At 31.6% G+C, this 17118-nt stretch overlaps 3 protein-coding genes across 6 annotated transcripts; 2 read left to right on the forward strand and 1 right to left on the reverse strand.

The window, feature by feature from the left end:
* The first annotated feature begins 2 nt into the window (after positions 1 to 2).
* On the forward strand, positions 3 to 5601 carry wfs1 (wolframin ER transmembrane glycoprotein wfs1). Its single transcript, XM_011647284.2, has 6 exons — positions 3 to 278; positions 1304 to 1408; positions 1508 to 1724; positions 1814 to 2040; positions 2123 to 3324; positions 3420 to 5601. Exons 1-6 carry the CDS (start codon positions 221 to 223, stop codon positions 4212 to 4214), a joined length of 2604 nt encoding a protein of 867 aa, XP_011645586.2. The 5' UTR covers positions 3 to 220; the 3' UTR covers positions 4215 to 5601.
* Positions 5602 to 5705: 104 nt separating this feature from the next.
* Positions 5706 to 10166, reverse strand: LOC105432459 (vesicular integral-membrane protein VIP36). 2 transcript variants are annotated; one of them, XM_089081496.1, is made up of 8 exons: positions 9848 to 10166; positions 9607 to 9684; positions 8402 to 8517; positions 8112 to 8309; positions 7806 to 7968; positions 7367 to 7533; positions 7159 to 7222; positions 5706 to 7072 (listed from the first exon to the last, which is right to left on the reverse strand). In XM_089081496.1, the coding sequence occupies exons 3-8, from the start codon at positions 8507 to 8509 to the stop codon at positions 6921 to 6923; spliced, it is 852 nt and encodes a 283-aa protein (XP_088937622.1). In that variant the 5' UTR covers positions 8510 to 8517; positions 9607 to 9684; positions 9848 to 10166; the 3' UTR covers positions 5706 to 6920. The 2 variants fall into 2 exon arrangements, with proteins under 2 accessions (XP_088937622.1, XP_011645585.2); XM_011647283.2 differs by lacking the exon at positions 9607 to 9684 and having other exon boundaries at positions 9848 to 10165.
* Positions 10167 to 10494: 328 nt separating this feature from the next.
* On the forward strand, positions 10495 to 16402 carry LOC105432458 (uncharacterized). 3 transcript variants are annotated; one of them, XM_011647281.3, is made up of 4 exons: positions 11208 to 11327; positions 11595 to 11760; positions 12414 to 12471; positions 13269 to 16402. In XM_011647281.3, exons 2-4 carry the CDS (start codon positions 11621 to 11623, stop codon positions 14550 to 14552), a joined length of 1482 nt encoding a protein of 493 aa, XP_011645583.2. In that variant the 5' UTR covers positions 11208 to 11327; positions 11595 to 11620; the 3' UTR covers positions 14553 to 16402. The 3 variants fall into 3 exon arrangements, with proteins under 3 accessions (XP_011645584.2, XP_011645583.2, XP_025075460.2); XM_011647282.3 differs by lacking the exons at positions 11208 to 11327; positions 11595 to 11760 and adding an exon at positions 10495 to 10628; XM_025219675.2 differs by lacking the exon at positions 11208 to 11327 and having other exon boundaries at positions 11334 to 11624.
* The last annotated feature ends 716 nt before the right edge of the window (positions 16403 to 17118 follow it).

Here is a 17118-nt window from a genome sequence, read left to right on the forward strand (position 1 = left end):
GCCAGCTATTCAACAGGGGCGCTCGGCGGGGCCGCGCGACGTGCGTGTTGCGTGTTTGCATACGTGCGAATGAACGAGTGAAGTGCCGTGGATCTTCGGCGTTTCGTGCCGCGACAAAAGTTCCGGTACGCGAAGCGTCGGGGTGTTCGCGCGCGACGAAAACGCGAGTCGAACAGATTTCGAACCGCGCCCTCCGCCCCTCCCCTCTCTCTCGTGAGTCATGGCTGGTATTGTACCGCTGTCTGGTAGATCCGGCAGAAAACAGTGGACGCTACACGGTAATCATCACCGAAACGCGGCTCCCGGTTTGGAATCGTGCGAACGCGTCCCGGAACTGTCCGGGCGAGAATAGCGGCTGACTTCACACCGGTCGACGTACACGTGACGTGTGACGTGACGAAAACGGCGCGACATTCGACGCGTTTTGATACTTGTCTTTTGAATGGTCGAACAGACGGACACGGGGAAACAATGAGGATTGATTCCCAATAATTTTCTTTGTCTAATGTCTATGAATGTAGAGTAACTTTAATTTCGGTTTAACTTACTTTACATTTTTTTTTAGTTTAAAAATAGAAAAAGTGTAAAATATGCATGTAACAATTACAATTAATTTACATTGGTAAAAATAGATATAAACAATCGAGCTATGAGATTACATAGCAATTGATATTCCTTAAAAATTGTTTTCTCTTTTATCTTGTTTTTTTTCTTACCTTTTTCTTAGAATTGAAAAATGATAAAAAATTCATTAAACTGATATCGAAATTAATCTATACATTGATAGAAATTGATATTATGTCGAAATTGTAACACTCTCAATAACTTCAAGAACTTGAGAACAATATTTAATAAAAATTAAATATAATATTGTGCTTATATATCGTTTGTGAAACCTAAATGTGAAACCTAATTAATTTACAAATTGTCAATGTCTCATATATAGGCCTGTTTTTTTTATCATTGCACTAATGGCTGCATTTGACACTAGTGTAAGAATCTTTAATGTAATTGATGTAATTGATTTTTGCTCTTAGTTCCTCATGGATTTAAACCAATCCTATTAAAAAATCTTAACAGCAGCTGCAAAGCTATTTTCTCTGCTGAATGCAGCCAATTTCTTTTCTTACTTTCATCAAACTTCAAACATATACATCTTTCATTTTAAGTATGTACGACAAATGCACATTAGTTCAGCTATAAAAAATAGATCTTATATGATACATGCGTTGAGATAATAAACATAAATTCTCATTAGTTTTTTCTTCTTAATTAAATAGCTAATTGTAAGTCCTATTGATAGATGGGCCTAAAGGTTCTCTTAGACGATTACGCTCCCGATTGGCAGAAGACGGCTGTCCAGAGTCTCAAGTGATTTTAGCTAAGCAATTGTTAGAGGAGCAATGTGGTAAGCTGGAGCATATACTTCTTGGCAAAATTTTCTCAATTTTATTTTCACTGTTATGTGATGTGTTATCTGTGTATAATTTTTGACATATATTTAAAGAGCTTGATGTTGATAAAGAAGAGAACGCAAAATTGGGTGTTTATTGGCTGACGAAAGCCTCAGAACAAGGAAATCTGGAGGCGACTGACATTCTTAGAAAGTGCTTGGCAACCGGTCGTGGTATCACGGAGCATAACTACTACGACGTGAAAAATTGTTTAGATATGACACAGGATGAGAAATTGGCTAGAAGAGCGGCGAGAGAAATGTTCATGAGGTAAAGAATAAGTAATTAAATATTAGACGAGTAAATAAATCTACACTATGTATCATATATTAAATATAAAATTATCTTTTTTCTGTTAGCTTATCAAACGGCGAAGATTTTATAACTACGGAGCAGCTACAAAAACGTATGAGAAATTTATCGACTCCATCGACTAGTAACATCGATTATTTTCATTCTAATAATACCTCTAGCAACTCGTCGCAAAAGGGACTGAGTGATAATGATAATGATTGCTTCCCAAAAAATGGGCTTCCTGATGATTCCCCATCCACTAAGGATGAAGATCGAACGAACGACGTTCACGGTAAAAAAAATGTCTAAATGTCTTTTTTTGATATTTATTACATTACGTTCTTTATCTTATGTACTTTGTTACGTGATCGTAGGTTGGTCGGATCAGGGTGAGAAGATTACAGAGGCTGCTCTAGTGTCCGCGGCTGCGAGTTACGCGCGTGGAATGCTTCCGATAGTATCGCATGCTCTCTGCATGGTGGATCCCTCTGACTTGGCGCTGGATACGATACCACTACTGCAGAGACCATTTATCCATCCATTCGCATCGCTGAAACGTCTCTACAGCTGGTTGGTCGAAACTCTGGGTCACAGAGGAACATCGATCAAAAGGATTCTCTTTACATCAAATTTACATATTTTCCTATTACTCTTACTGTATTCTTTGTTCGGCACGGAGAGCCTAATACTTTTTATACCAATGGCTCTCTACTATCTCTCGTTCGTAGTCATGGTAATAGCTACCTTTCAAATGCTCCAACGAAAACGTGAGTTCAATGATTTTCGCGTGTGGTCGGGCCTGTTTCTCAGTTACTCGGGTGGAAATCTGAATCCCGAGGAAGCAGAGTATCAATTCTGCCGCAACAACCTAAAACCGTATGGACATTTCTTTCTCGCACTGTTGCTGAATTTGATGATCTACCCTCTGATAGCCCATCAATGGACTCCACAATCTGAATTCACTATAATAGCGGTCACGCTCACTCTTATTACACTCTGCAGCTTCATGTGGAGGGATTCCTCGCGATTTCCTGATTTTCTAGCTCTCTTTAGTTTCGGCGTGCATGTACTTGCCAAGTATCCGTACGAAACGGATATAGTTGTGGCGCAAAGTTGGAGATTCTTGGACATTAGAGTGCCAACATTCGCCTCTTACGTTGTCGGCAATGGGATAGAATTTTGTCTAAATTTCCGCGCCGTTTTTTATCTCTTGATACCGGCAGTCTTCGCGAAAATGGCTGGAAGAGACAGCTGGCGCGGCACGTACCAGATTTTGATACCTCATTGCGTTACTTTGAGCTGGTGGCAAATTGCGGTCTTTAGTTCTCAAGGTGCTACATGGTATGGCTTGATCAGAGGCGCTCTCGCACTAGTTGGCATGGTTCTATTTCTTCCAATCGCCGGTATAGCTTCCATCATCTTACCGATTATAGCCATTGCCAAATACTTATCGGAAAATGATCTGGCCATGAGGATAGCGATTACTACTGTACTCGGAGGAATGCTGTTTTTTGCTTCATGTTATTTGAGGAAAACCAGAGTCTCGAGATTTAATTGGATCATTACTGTTATACAAGTACGTGTATCACTATATTTCTTTATTTTTCATCTTAAACTCAGATATTTTTTACATATTTAATGTATATATAATAAATATTTTTTAATAAATAGATTGTTCTTGGCGTTGGCGCTGCGACATTTTTATCGTGGCCGATGATAATGGAATATAATCAGGATTCTTACGATGCATCGTATGACGTTGTTTCTACTTTAACATGGGATCAATATCAGAATTATTGTCACCAACCTGCATGGGAAGAACTATCGTCGAAAGCGCAAGTACAAGTGCAATGCGCTCAATTGGAAGGCATACCTGTCTCATGGGAAGGCTACGTAACGAATATTAGAGTAAAAGCGATAAAAAACAATATTGGAATTATATTAAACAAGCTACCTGACAACATTAGAATAATACTTAGTTGTATGTACGGAGAACCGTATGAAGAGAATTGCAATTCGGGTGATGACATTCGCAGGAAGAATTGTAAGCACATCACGAGTACTCAAAAGAAAAGAAACAAATGTTATATTTCAGCGTGGAATCAATACGAATTTGAGATATTCGTTAAGATGAAAAATGGTATATGGGGAAGTACCACGGAGGTACGTCTCGTTGCGGACCATTCTTTTACTAATTTTAGTCTGAATATATATCCCGGTGACAAGATTTGGTTTTCCGGTACGCTTTTAAATAATGGCTTAGAAACAGAATCTCTTCTCGGTGGTGCCGTACCGCACATCGATTTGGAAGAAGTAGGATGTCTTGCATGCAATTCCGTTGATTTGAAAACATCTTATAAACGTTATAGGTATCGTGTAAGTTTAAGATCTATTATCAGGGATTTTTGTCTCAGTATAAAGACTGTATTGAATTTTCTGTTAAATCCGATTGTGATGTTCAAGTAATTCTGATGATTGAATATTTTTAGATCTCTCTAGCTTTTTAGACCTAACGTAGTGGTGCTATTTTGATATCTAATTACTATCATAGTTTGTTTACCATGATTTATATTAAAGAAAAATTACATTATTATTAGAATTTCTAGATTGAACAAATGAAATTTGGATATAAAATGCAAGATTAATTCATCGATATACCAAGCAAATACAATTTTAAACAAATTTGTTATCTATATACTTACAGTATAAACTGCAACATGTTTATCTTATAGATGTCCTAAAACATTTCGGCATTGAAAATTTATTAAAAGATTTTCATTTTCACGGCAAATTTTTAATATGATACATTGTATTGTTATTATAACAAACTATTTTTTGCATTATATTGCAAACATACTGCGCTGTACAAAATAGCATATTATATGATAATATGCTAAATATGGTATAAAAAAACTAAAAGAAGAAACTGTTATGTATAATAAAGCAGAATTTCCTTAATGTTTGACATGCATGTAAATATGTGTGTGATATGAAAGTAGAAAATAGTTCAAATATCTCAATGTTACCGAATGCCTCAGGCAATACATTAATAGATACATTAGGCTTTCATGGCCAAGTCATAATTCGCTTCAGAGTATTATATACGACATATATTTTAAGATTTATATAATTTTCCTAAGCATTACTGCCAGTAAAAAGAAAAAAAAAAGAAAAAGAGAAACGCTTGATATTTTTGTATTCCGTTTTCGGAGAATGATAAGATATCCCTTTGATCTTGTTTTAATATTGTATGTAGTAAAAATTGTATTTCTCTTATTCTAGATTAGTATGCATACATTACATCATGATAAAGTTTTAATTTTAAGCAAAGTAGGGCAGTATGCATTTTAGTGTACATAACATTAAAAGAAGAATGTTTCATAAAAAAATTTTGTGTAGCATTGTCATATATGAAAATTCTATTAAAGTATATCTCAATATCTTGAAATTCAGTTCTGAATATTGCAGCTTTTAAAAAACACTGAAAATATATGTACAATACAAACAACAATTCACTATCACATTAATGTTAAGTGTTTAGATCTACAGATTACTAACAAACATATCTATCTGTAGAGATATAAGAACAATTTCGTGCGTCATTGTATTACTCAAAGACAATAGGAATCAAGATCAGTATAGTAGCAAAGAGATAAGACAGATATAGATGTGCCTTGGTGTTTTCCGTTTGAATGATTTTAATGTTGATAATAAAAGTATTCTATTTGCTTCTTCAAAGCAAACAAATGGATTAAAGCGTTAAAACATCATGAACTTTCGTATTCTGATGTGCAGATGTATATTTTTGTCATGAACAATATATATTCAGAAATATAGCATGAAATTAAAAATATCTTATTGTCTTATTCTAATATTATGCATAATAGATTCTAATACCTCATACCTATTATTATGAAAAAGTACTTTACTATTTTACTATGAAAAAGTAAAGAATCCTTTTTCTTAGAATTATATTTATTTCGTATTTGGCAACAGATCATAATACATTATTGTTTTGAATGATAACATCATGTTAATAACAAGACAATGTTTTTATTAAACAGTTTGGTTCCCTTTTCTTAATTTCCATATAAAAGGATTACATAATACTATGGAGTTTTATACTATATGCAATTATTTTGCATCGAAATACATAATAGAACCCTTCATATTACATATGCTTTTGTACGATTTTAGATGTCACTCTAACATTGCACAATTCGTATAGTTTAGAATTGCATTTATAATCTGCAATCACAAACTCTTTTTGCAATATGCAAGCTTCAAATACGTTTAATTTTTTTATATACAAATATAAAATCTATATTAATAAAGTCTTTATCATTGTATCTAATCTGCATACGAAAATAATTACTTAATGTGCAAAAAAAGAAAACTGATAAATAAAAAACAGGATTTTTATATTTTATTACCTTAAGCAAGTATCCCTTTTGTTTGTGATGTGTACTTTCTTAAACATTTAAAATCACTGGACTTTAGAATTAATTTCCACCTAATCTAGATAAAGGTTTTGGAAAAAATGTATATTATAATAAAAATCTTGTGTGTGTGTGTGTGTGTGTGTGTGCGTGTATGTGTGTGTGTGTGTGTGTGTTGGCTTGAAATTAATATATGTAATATACAAGTTTTTCCAAAATCTTTCTAAAATACAGTTAATAATGTACATGTAATAATACATTCATTATATCTTTCCATGCTATGTATTTTATAGAGAAGTCAATTATATAAAAATTTATTTCGTTAAATTCCTTGTGTGGCATTTCAAGAAGCAATAACTTTGGTAAAGGAACTGTAATAAATACATATTTTTACTGACTAATAAAATCAAGCAAATGTACGCTGAACCCAATCAACAACATCAATAATTAATCGCTCGTTAGGGCAATATTATTCAAATATTGGAATTATAGAATATTTCTATACGCTCATACACACACACGCATATACATACGAACATCTCTCCTTTATCCTATATTTTTTAAAGATAAAAGAAAAAAGAAAAAATTTATATCAATTTTTGAACAAAAGAATCAGATAAGGATAGTCTTACGAACATCTCACTTACATATGAAAGATCTTGGATAAAGGAGAAACCAATAAGCTGCAACGCTCAAGGGCACATATACACACCTACACTATCTAAGAACTGACTTAGTAAAATCGTTTTCTGTTTTTTTCCTGATGTTTCTGATATATCATAATGGCAATGACAACACAAGCTATTAACGCAAGTGCACCAAGTAACATCACTAGGAAAAGCTTTATACCACTCATGCTAGATTGCTTTGGATCTTCAATACGTTCTGAAACAAAAGAAATATTGGAATAAAAATTTATATATATAAATGTTTATAACATGTACAATGATATCTTGTTGTTAACTGCATACCTCTTGGTGCGTCATAGAACGCTGCTGATGGCACGATCTGAGATCTGTCTTCTTGATCTTTAGGCTGTAAGTTGACATATGATGTTTTTAAATAGTTTTAATTTATTGATCGTTATGATTAAATGTTTTATATTTTTATTGATAAGATATGTCAATATATTTCATATATGGAAATATAATGAAAATATATACATAAATTAGTACTTACGTCATCTGGTAAATCTAATTCAAACAAACGAATTGATAATATATCATGATTGTCAGACAGATCACCTGTAGTAGCGGAAATTCCAATATAATATCCTGTTGGAAGCTTAACTTCATTCACTTGAAAACATTGTTTCCATGCTGCTTTATTGGCAAAGTCTGTGGAAACTTTATTGCAAAAAGAAAAAAACATTATAAGAAATGTGTTAACATATACATATGAATATAGTCAATCTCATATATACACTTGCATATCAACAAAATGCTAATTATAAAGATGACACATAAAGCAGAAAACAAAGTACAATCTAACATGACAAAACAAAGTACAAATAATGAATAAAAAGTATAAGATGTTACGATTTATCAAAATTTCAGTAATGACACATAAAAAGTAGAGTATATTTCAATACTTAATTATATGTTTGATTTTACATTACCAGTTAAGGTGTCCCTTTCATATCTTATAGCTATATGTGTATCATGTTCTAAATTTCTAAATTTTGCTTCACATCCTGCAAGTTGTGTATGAGTGCCATCGCGGTCATGATCATAATGCAGAGATCCATTGTTGACCATTGCTGAGATGTAAGGATGTTGATGCTGTTGCAAATATATTTTTCATTAAAAAATTAAGATACAAAAGAACAAAAATATAAGAATTTCAGTCTTCGGGTAATTGAAATGCAAAATTATAGTATTTTAATCTTAATTATTTAAATTTTATAAAACTATACTTAACATACATTATGTTGGCCATTATGATTGCTGTATGTATCAAGTATCACTGCTAATCCTTGGAAATAATCTTGACTTCCAAATACTGGACCTGATTTCATTCTTTCTTTAGCATACCATATGGCAAAACCATCTCCAAACAAGTCTTTTCCCTTTCCGTGTACTTTGAATTGAACTTGCAGTTCCCAATTTCGTACATGACATGGCTATAAGCATAAGTTTCAAATCTTGATTAGTAAATGAATACACATATAATTTCTATATTAAAGATATATCCAAAACATTGTATAATACTTGCCACAGAATTCCATAAGGCACCTTGTTTACTTTGTAAATCAGATGTTAATCTGATATAATTATTAGTTACCATTGTACTCCCCATGAAATCCCAGTAAGGTATTGTCATACCTGTGCCTATTACATTAAAGAAAATTGTATGAATAAAATAAAATTATACATCCATAATAAATGTAGAAAACTAGTATTTAAGATTTAGTTTTACTTAGATACTAATATGTGTCAATGTTTATTCATTCATTGCTTTTTATTTCAGCTCTTTTTGTGATGTACAATAATAGATCTCAAGGATAAAGTAAGAAAGGCAAAAAGTATTAATATTAACATGTATTAATATTTAAGCAAAACTATAAATCTTAGACAACACTGATATAAAAAAAAAATAAATTTTGAAGATTATAAATGAAGATTATATATTAAATATAATTTCAAAAGTAAAATAACATTATTATAGTCTAAATATAAAGAAAATAATGTATAATATAAGGTGTCTCAAAATTTGTGTCTCTATTATAACAAAAAAGTTCTCGAAAAATTAAATAAAAAGTTTATTTAAAAATTTTTATTTCAAACAATGGTTTATGAAATATAAAGGTTATAAGCTGGATAAAATTCAGATTACTATAATTCATATTAATATAATAACATTAATAATCACATGATCACCATGATTTAAAGTGCCTGTTCATTATCTCATGCATGACTTGCGAACTTTATGAATAAATGTCTATTTAAAAGTGATATATGATTAGCAAGTTTACAAGCTTTATATTTCACTATTGTTTGAAATAAAAATTTTTAAATAAACTTTTTATTTAATTTTTCGAGACTTTCTTGTTATAGTTTTTGAATCACAAATTTTGAGATACCCTTATAAAGGATAAAGATATAAAATAATAAATAAAAATATATTTTAATATACTAGCTACTATTATATAAACTATCCTTAAAATTTACAATTTATTTTAAATTTATTGAATAAAAATACTTATGGCAAGTTATTAAAATTTCACTAATATTCACATATTTATATCATCTATTATTTCATAATGTTGTAATTTTATGTTATTGTAATCTCTCTCTCTTTAAGTACTATTTTTAGTGTCATATCACTTAACAATTCTTTTAAATTATCCTTTTGATTCTTCAAGAGATTCTACAATTACAAAAAATAAAGTTCGTGTTTTTTTTTTAATGAGCTACAACCTCTTTGACTTATGCACAGTTACGTTGATCGAATCTTGAAATATGCGTATATGACACGTAGATGAGTCTTTCATTTATCTATAAAAAATAAATTCTCTGCATTAATTAATCGCCACATAACCTCAAATTGGTTCGCGAAGATTGCTCGTAGATAATAAATGAATAAATAATTCCTTTGTTGACGCATGCGAGAGGAGGATCCTATAGCGAAATTTTCGAGAGATAAACGAAATCGGTGAACCTTGATATGGCCTAATCAGAGAATGTTCTCGCTTCATGTAGTCCTTGGTATTCCATTCTGTAGCGAAGGATTCCAGGACACCGACGAGCAGAAAGAGCCACGAAATCGCACTCATGCTGATTCTGGATTTGGAAGAGGCCGTTTCCCGCACGTACATACGTATTTTTCGATGAAAAACAATAAGCGCGCGAATGCAAGGATCACAAGGCGCTCGTTCGAAACAATCACCGCTCCAATACCACGAGAATAAAAGCCATTCACGCGTTCTCCAAGCTGACCAACGTCATCGTCACAGTCATCCAGATACTACCGGAGATAGTTAATTTTATAGTTGCACAACTTGAGAGAATCAAATAATAGTAACAGTCGGTAAAATCAGTGCTCTTCAATTATCATCGAATCTACAATCTCCAATAATCCTATATTTTAGCTGAATTTCTTGCACTCGCACAAAAAGTTCTCTAATTGTACTGACTACAGTCAAATTTGCACGAAATTTATATAATTTCAATATCTTAAATTTGTTCTCATTCCTTGCATTCCTGGTATTTTTTTTATACCTAAAAGAGATAGACATAGTGCAAACGTTGGAGAGAGAAAGAATAAGAAATGAGTGTACAAAGTGCACGAACGCGAACAAACTTCTTAGTAATATTTCGTCAATGGTGGAATGTGCCGCGTTCGAATCATTCTATGATTTCTTGCGATTTTTATTCTTCAAAAGTGAATTTTACGTTACAAGAAATTCTCGGAAGGATCTCGCGAAACTACAAATTTCATGGTAAAATTTATTATAGACTTCAACGGAGATTTAATCATGAATTATCGTATTTTATATTTCGTCACATATTATTATTATTAATTCTTTATTTCAGTTAGCATGATTTTATTTTCATATTAACACATAATTTATAATTTTCGATCTTTCGAGAATCGCAATATTATTCGCTCAACAATTTCAATGTGACGCCATTACGAACGTCGCCCCACTTACGCGTGGCGCGACTTAACGGAATTTCATCACACGCACACAACGAAACGGCGAAGGCGAGCCGGTTGTATGTATAATATGTAACCTACGCACGCGATTTACACAAGCGTGCATCATACGCCCGGTCATCGTTTGTGGCTTCCACTCTGTTAATTTGTTGTTCGGTTCGTCGTCCGATCGCTCATAATCTAAAGAATCCCGCGTGTCGCTTCCCTCGGGAAGCGTTCGTAACAGCCGCTTTGCCCGCGAATTTTTTTTCGAAGACGTCTGTGTAGCGGCCGGTTGCGGGCGCGCGTCGCGCCTGCGCACGCGCGTGTATCATCGTGCCATCTCGTCGTGCGCGATCGGTCGGCGATTGTATGGCGTCCTGCGTAGTGCGTACGTGTGCTTGAACCCGACGGAGACGTTCGTCCCGCTCTCGTGCACGAGATCCCGACGCCCGCATTCGTACGGCGAGGTCCACGTCGCGAGTAGTCGACCGCGACGAGAGTAAGAAAGGGCGACTATTAATATTTGAGCAAACGAGGCAAGCGAGCAAAGAGAGAGAGAGAGAGAGAGAGTGAGAGAGTGTGTGTATGTGTGTATGAGAGGCTGCGTGACGGTAAAGGTGCGAGAGAGCATTAGTAGAGAAAGATAATAGACGTATTAACTTACGTCGTACGCTAAGTGAGGGATCTCACGCGGGCTTGTTGCGTTTGCATCAAGCAAGATCGAATAAGATAAAAAAAAAGGAGTTTAACCGGGTGCGATTAATAGGCACGCCACTAATCGCTGTCGTGGTCATGGGTAAGACGCCAAAGAAGGCGGCCCCTGGGGGCGATGAGAGGAATTTGTACGTTCGGAGGCTCAAAGCAGCGACCGCGTCGAGAGCTTCTGAATCTAGCTTGCCCGAGAGACAACGCGAGTCCGAGAGTTCGAACAGGTTTGTAGAACCAATCAGCAACAGAGCGAATTGCGAGTTCCACCAGAGTTTCTCAGTAACGGAATGTATGCTTGTCCTTCCGAAAGTCTGCCCGGATCTGGTTTCTTATGGAGTAGCTTTCTTCGGAATGAAGAGCTACGGATTGAACCCGGAGCTCCATACTTAATTGCATATTTATAAATACTTGGAACTTGTTAGTTGCTTGCCGCTGTCGTTCAGAAGGTGTCGTTTTATATTCTGTAATATTTGTTAAAGAGTTGAGATTTTATATTGAAATCATTATTTTGTAATATTTTCTTTGTAACATAATTACATATGAGCTTCGCAGAATCTTCAAATAAAGAATCAATTTTGTTGATAATTCAAAATCAACTTTGAAATAAAAGTCCAGTCATTTTAACGCTCGATGAAATAGATTGATAAACAAGACACCTATGTTGCAGACTTATGTTATAAGAGAATACTATAATGATGCATGTGAGAAAGAATTAGAGACATTTCTATTCTTAGATGGACATGAGAAACTTTGGTTTACCTACTTTTACATACTCTTCAATTAGTACCTCTCATCACCTCCAGTATTTCTCGCTCAAAGGCTATTTGTAATATGGCTTATCTCTTCATTGATTGTGAATATCTTATTTTTGTTTTAGGCCAAAATTGACTGGAATACAGAAAAGAATACCGCCTGGGTCAGGAAAGAATTTTAAGGTATATATTCTTAATTTTCCTTAATTAATTTTTATTTATAATTAGTAATTCTTGTGAATTTAAATAATGTAGAGGGAAAGTGAGAGAGATATATATGATTACTTTTGCTGCAATAATTAAATAATTATTTAGAAATTATGTTATATATTTACATAAATATTGAAATTATTGGAATCATACATATTATGTATTTAATATTTTTCACTTTATCTATTTATTACAAAGAAATTTATTAAATTTGAAATTTAAATACTTATCTTAATAGATAGATATAAGCTTATCAGTATATTTTATACTTTTATAGTGATATTATTTTATGTTTGATAATTGTTTAATATAATTGTATAATATAATTATCGACTTATTCTTTTATTTTCTTGACTCAATTTATTTTTATAAAAAATATTTTGTTATTAATAATTTTTTATTTATCTTATAATTCTTATGTAATATGAAAATATTTTATATGTATCATAATATATTTACTAATGTATTGTTAATATAATATTAAATACACACTATCTTATTTTGAACATGAAAATTTTAGGTTATATCAAATTTTCCCATTTTACATATATATCAGATTTAATATACTTTAAATTGTATAAAATGCAAACACATATATATATATATATTATATATAGACAATAATTAAATATAGAATACAAAATTGTAAATTGATTAAAATGCACAAATAATGTATGCTAATATAGATAAATTTTTAACTTTAAATTATTTGTTATACTATTTTTACATTAGCTTAGATTTTTGCAATGTGGAAATAATATGTGTTATAGAGTAAACTTCGTCCTCCAACTAAACTTGAATACCATCAAACAAAGCAAAACAAATTACTAATGAAAAATCCAGAAATAAAACCTGTCATGCAGCCAGAAACAGAAGAAGCTGAAGTCAAATTGAATGTTTCAATTCAGAAAGAAAATGTCACAGAAGAGAATAGTAATAACAAAGTTGTTGAAGTTGAGAAATCTTCTGTAAATAAGGATCATATTGAACATGCTTTTGAAGAGACAAGCGAACTTCAATCTTCTGCGAAAGATATTGAAGAAATTATATTTGTAGAGAGCAAAACTGTTTCGCAAGAAGAAGAGGGAATCTTATTAGCAAGTACTAACACTGAAACCAAAGAAGCGAATGAGCAAAATGAAAATAATATTAAATTAACATTTGAAAGTGAAGAAAGCCCTATAAAAGATGAAGAAAAAAAATTAGATGACAAACGATCAACAGATAACTACAAGGGAGAAGAATTATTCACGGTACAAGAAGAAATAAAGAACGGTACAAATGAAAAAGAAGAAAAGCAAAGCGAAATTCCAATCGATAACGAAAGCTACTCGGTTGACATCGTTGAGTCTACAACATCTGAAGTATCAGAAACGTCGGAATCCATTATTCAAAGTGATATACAGAAAGATAAAGAAAGAATCGACGATGCTATAAATGATGCGTCTTTTATTTCTTACGATTCATCTATAATGCTAAAAGATGTAAAAATCAGGCTTAATGATTGTTTGAAAGACAATTCAAAGCTTTATGATACAAGCAATATGGAAGGTATGCCGAGTCATCTGTTAAAGGACATGTCGTTTGGAAAGACCCTGAGAAGCATTTCGGGAAGACATTCCATTGGTAGAATGCGGCATGTTACTTTACGTGAACGAAGGATATCACCGAATAGCTCTCTTTTTGTGAATACATCGACTATGTCTATACCACAGGATGAAGGAACGGAGAGTTCTAAGTTTTTACGTTACGGTAGCGGTTTACTATCTGACAGTTTCTCTACAAACGGTAGCCCATTGGACAGAAAACGTAAAATCGAATTAGAAAACTGGAGCTCGACGAAAAAGCAGAAAACAGACGAAGAGAGTAGTCTACTGAACACATCATTAAATCTACTGAAAGGTTTGCGTCTACCTATGCAGGTATCTACGCCAAAAGTCACATCTTATAAGTTTGAATCTAATAAGTTAGATATTAGCGGGATAAAGAATGATGACAATAAAATGATGGCTGAACCAACTGAGAGTACAAAGAAATGGTGTGTCATCATGTAAACTGCCCTGAAAATCACGATAGTTAATGTATCATTTATATGGAAGAAAAAGAAAAATTTTTTATATCTTCAAAGAGTACCAAAAGTTTAGGAACATTGATATTTTTTTTCTAATCAATTTCTTTTAATTAGAGCTGACTATATTCTTATTTTTTGTCTTTAAATTTTTCTCGAATAATTGCATTTAGTCTTGATCTTTTAGAAATTTGCTTTTTAATGATCAGAATGTAATATATTTTTAAAAAATTAGGACTTCAACGTTATTCCCACCGCGTAGATTGAAAATTGTTATAGTGCATAATTTTTTAATGCCATTAACTTTGAAATAAAGTCATTTAGAAAGGAAAAAGTAAATTATATAATGATGAAAAGAGTACAATTTTAGTAACTTTTGACATGACTATTTTAATATAGACTTGATTGAAATGTATCAACACTTAATACATTATAATATAGAATAATGAAGTTTACATGTACAGAAGTGTAATTTGTATTTAATTTCGGTACATGTCTCATTGTTTACAATCCATAAAATGATAGATAATTTATAATTATCTATTATTTTTTGATAGACCGACATATAAAATCAATTTTATTTTGATTTTAATATAAATTTATAAATTAAAATAATTTTATAATACAGCATTTATATTAATCTAACAAATTTATTTGGGAATTTTTAAAACATTTCTTTATATTATCCCGTAGCTATATTTTTAAAATATTCATATTTCATATATGACAATTATCCATAAAATCTATCATACGATATTAGAAAGACATATCCTTCCGTATTTAATTCTTAATGAAATACAATATTTATATTTTTAATTTGTAATTTGTTAAATCGAATGAGATGATGAAAAATCTTTTGTTCTACATAAATCGAATTATCACGAACAAATTATTGAAATTTATATACAAGATTAATTATCTTTTTATAATAAATTGTTACTATAGTAGATAAGTTGCAATATTACTATCAAATAATACCAAGCTTTTTATCATTTGCCTTAATAAGACATTATTGTTGGCTATTATAAACAATTTAGAACATTATATCTATCATATGAGAAGATTCTATAATTACATATTATATAATGTTAGACACATAATTTTACAATTCATATAGATTTATTCTACATATTTTTAAAGACATCATGGTAATTATCTATGCAACTTATTCTGCATAAGAATACTCATGTTTAGTGACAAATTTTGCATCTGCAAATGTTACAACTGTGAAGATCGAAGATATTAAGAGTGTAGATACGCGAAACTATGTATTATTATGCAGTGTATCTTAAGAACAAAACAAATAATGACAAAAAGAAGGATGTATATCTCTAGAAAAATCTTATTTCATATATAACTTTGTTTGTCAGATTATTATATTCAAGATCTCTTATCTGCCATAAATTTAAATATGCACCATCCATTAAGCATGATATTGTGTTGCCTTTATATCAAATTTTTGTTGAGATATATGTAACATATATAACGAGCTATCACTCCAACCTTCCATCATATGATAAATGAGGATTAGAAATGATTCGACTAAAGTGATTGATTTCCCAGTGTCAATCGATCTATTCGTTTAGATCTGTCGAGGATAGTTATTAACGGCTAAAATTGTCTATTTTACAAAGTGGTTTGTATACTGCAGAGCTGATTAATTTTCTTGTCAATGCGAAGAAAATGTAATTTAGATCGATAATTATTCTGGACTAAACGAATAATCGTTAGAACATACTTTTATACTTGTTCGATTAGTAGAAGCGTTAAGAAGCATACCTAAGAATGTGATGTACATAGGAATCCATAAGATTTATAATAAACTCGAAACTGTAAGCTTGTTCACTGATTATTTCACCGAGTAATTCCACAAATCTTTATTTCTGCGTTAATAGTTTTTGGATTTGAAATACAAGATATTCTCTTTATCTCCTAATGATATAGTAACTAATTAGATTTATTATATTGGTTAATTAATATTATTAATCAGATCTGTTCGGATCAGATATGTTTTAGTACTTTATGTCTTTGCATATCTTTTTATAAATATATAAACATGCATTAAAAATATAGGTCAGATACATGCAGATAACTTTTGCTGATGTATAAAAAGATGATATATTAGAAATATACCTGCATATGAAAATGCAATGGATCGCAGTGGGATGCAAGAGATGAAGATAGTATGAAGTCTCAAGAGATTTAAACGAGCAAAGGAATAATCTCGTAACTTCTAGTTGCTTTGATCGGATTCCAGAAATATGAATCAACAACGGGAAAAGATATACTTCTTGTGAACAGATAGCCAATTTAAACTGATAGCACTTAAAGACGTTGCAAATTGTTAATTACATTTCCTAATTTGCACATCTAGCCACATTGGATAATGTTTATTTATTTGAAATCCTAAACTTCTTACTTTTCGCTTAATTAGACATATAATAACTTAAAAGATCGTTTTACATCTACTGTTTTATAAAAAAAAAATAAATTGTTTTATTTTTGGACAAAATATGATAATATTGAGTAGAATTGAAATTATTAAACACTTA

This window comes from Pogonomyrmex barbatus, unplaced genomic scaffold (assembly GCF_055798465.1).
Source record: "Pogonomyrmex barbatus isolate J1 unplaced genomic scaffold, ASM5579846v1 scaffold1, whole genome shotgun sequence".
NCBI classification, from domain to species: Eukaryota; Metazoa; Arthropoda; class Insecta; order Hymenoptera; family Formicidae; genus Pogonomyrmex; species Pogonomyrmex barbatus.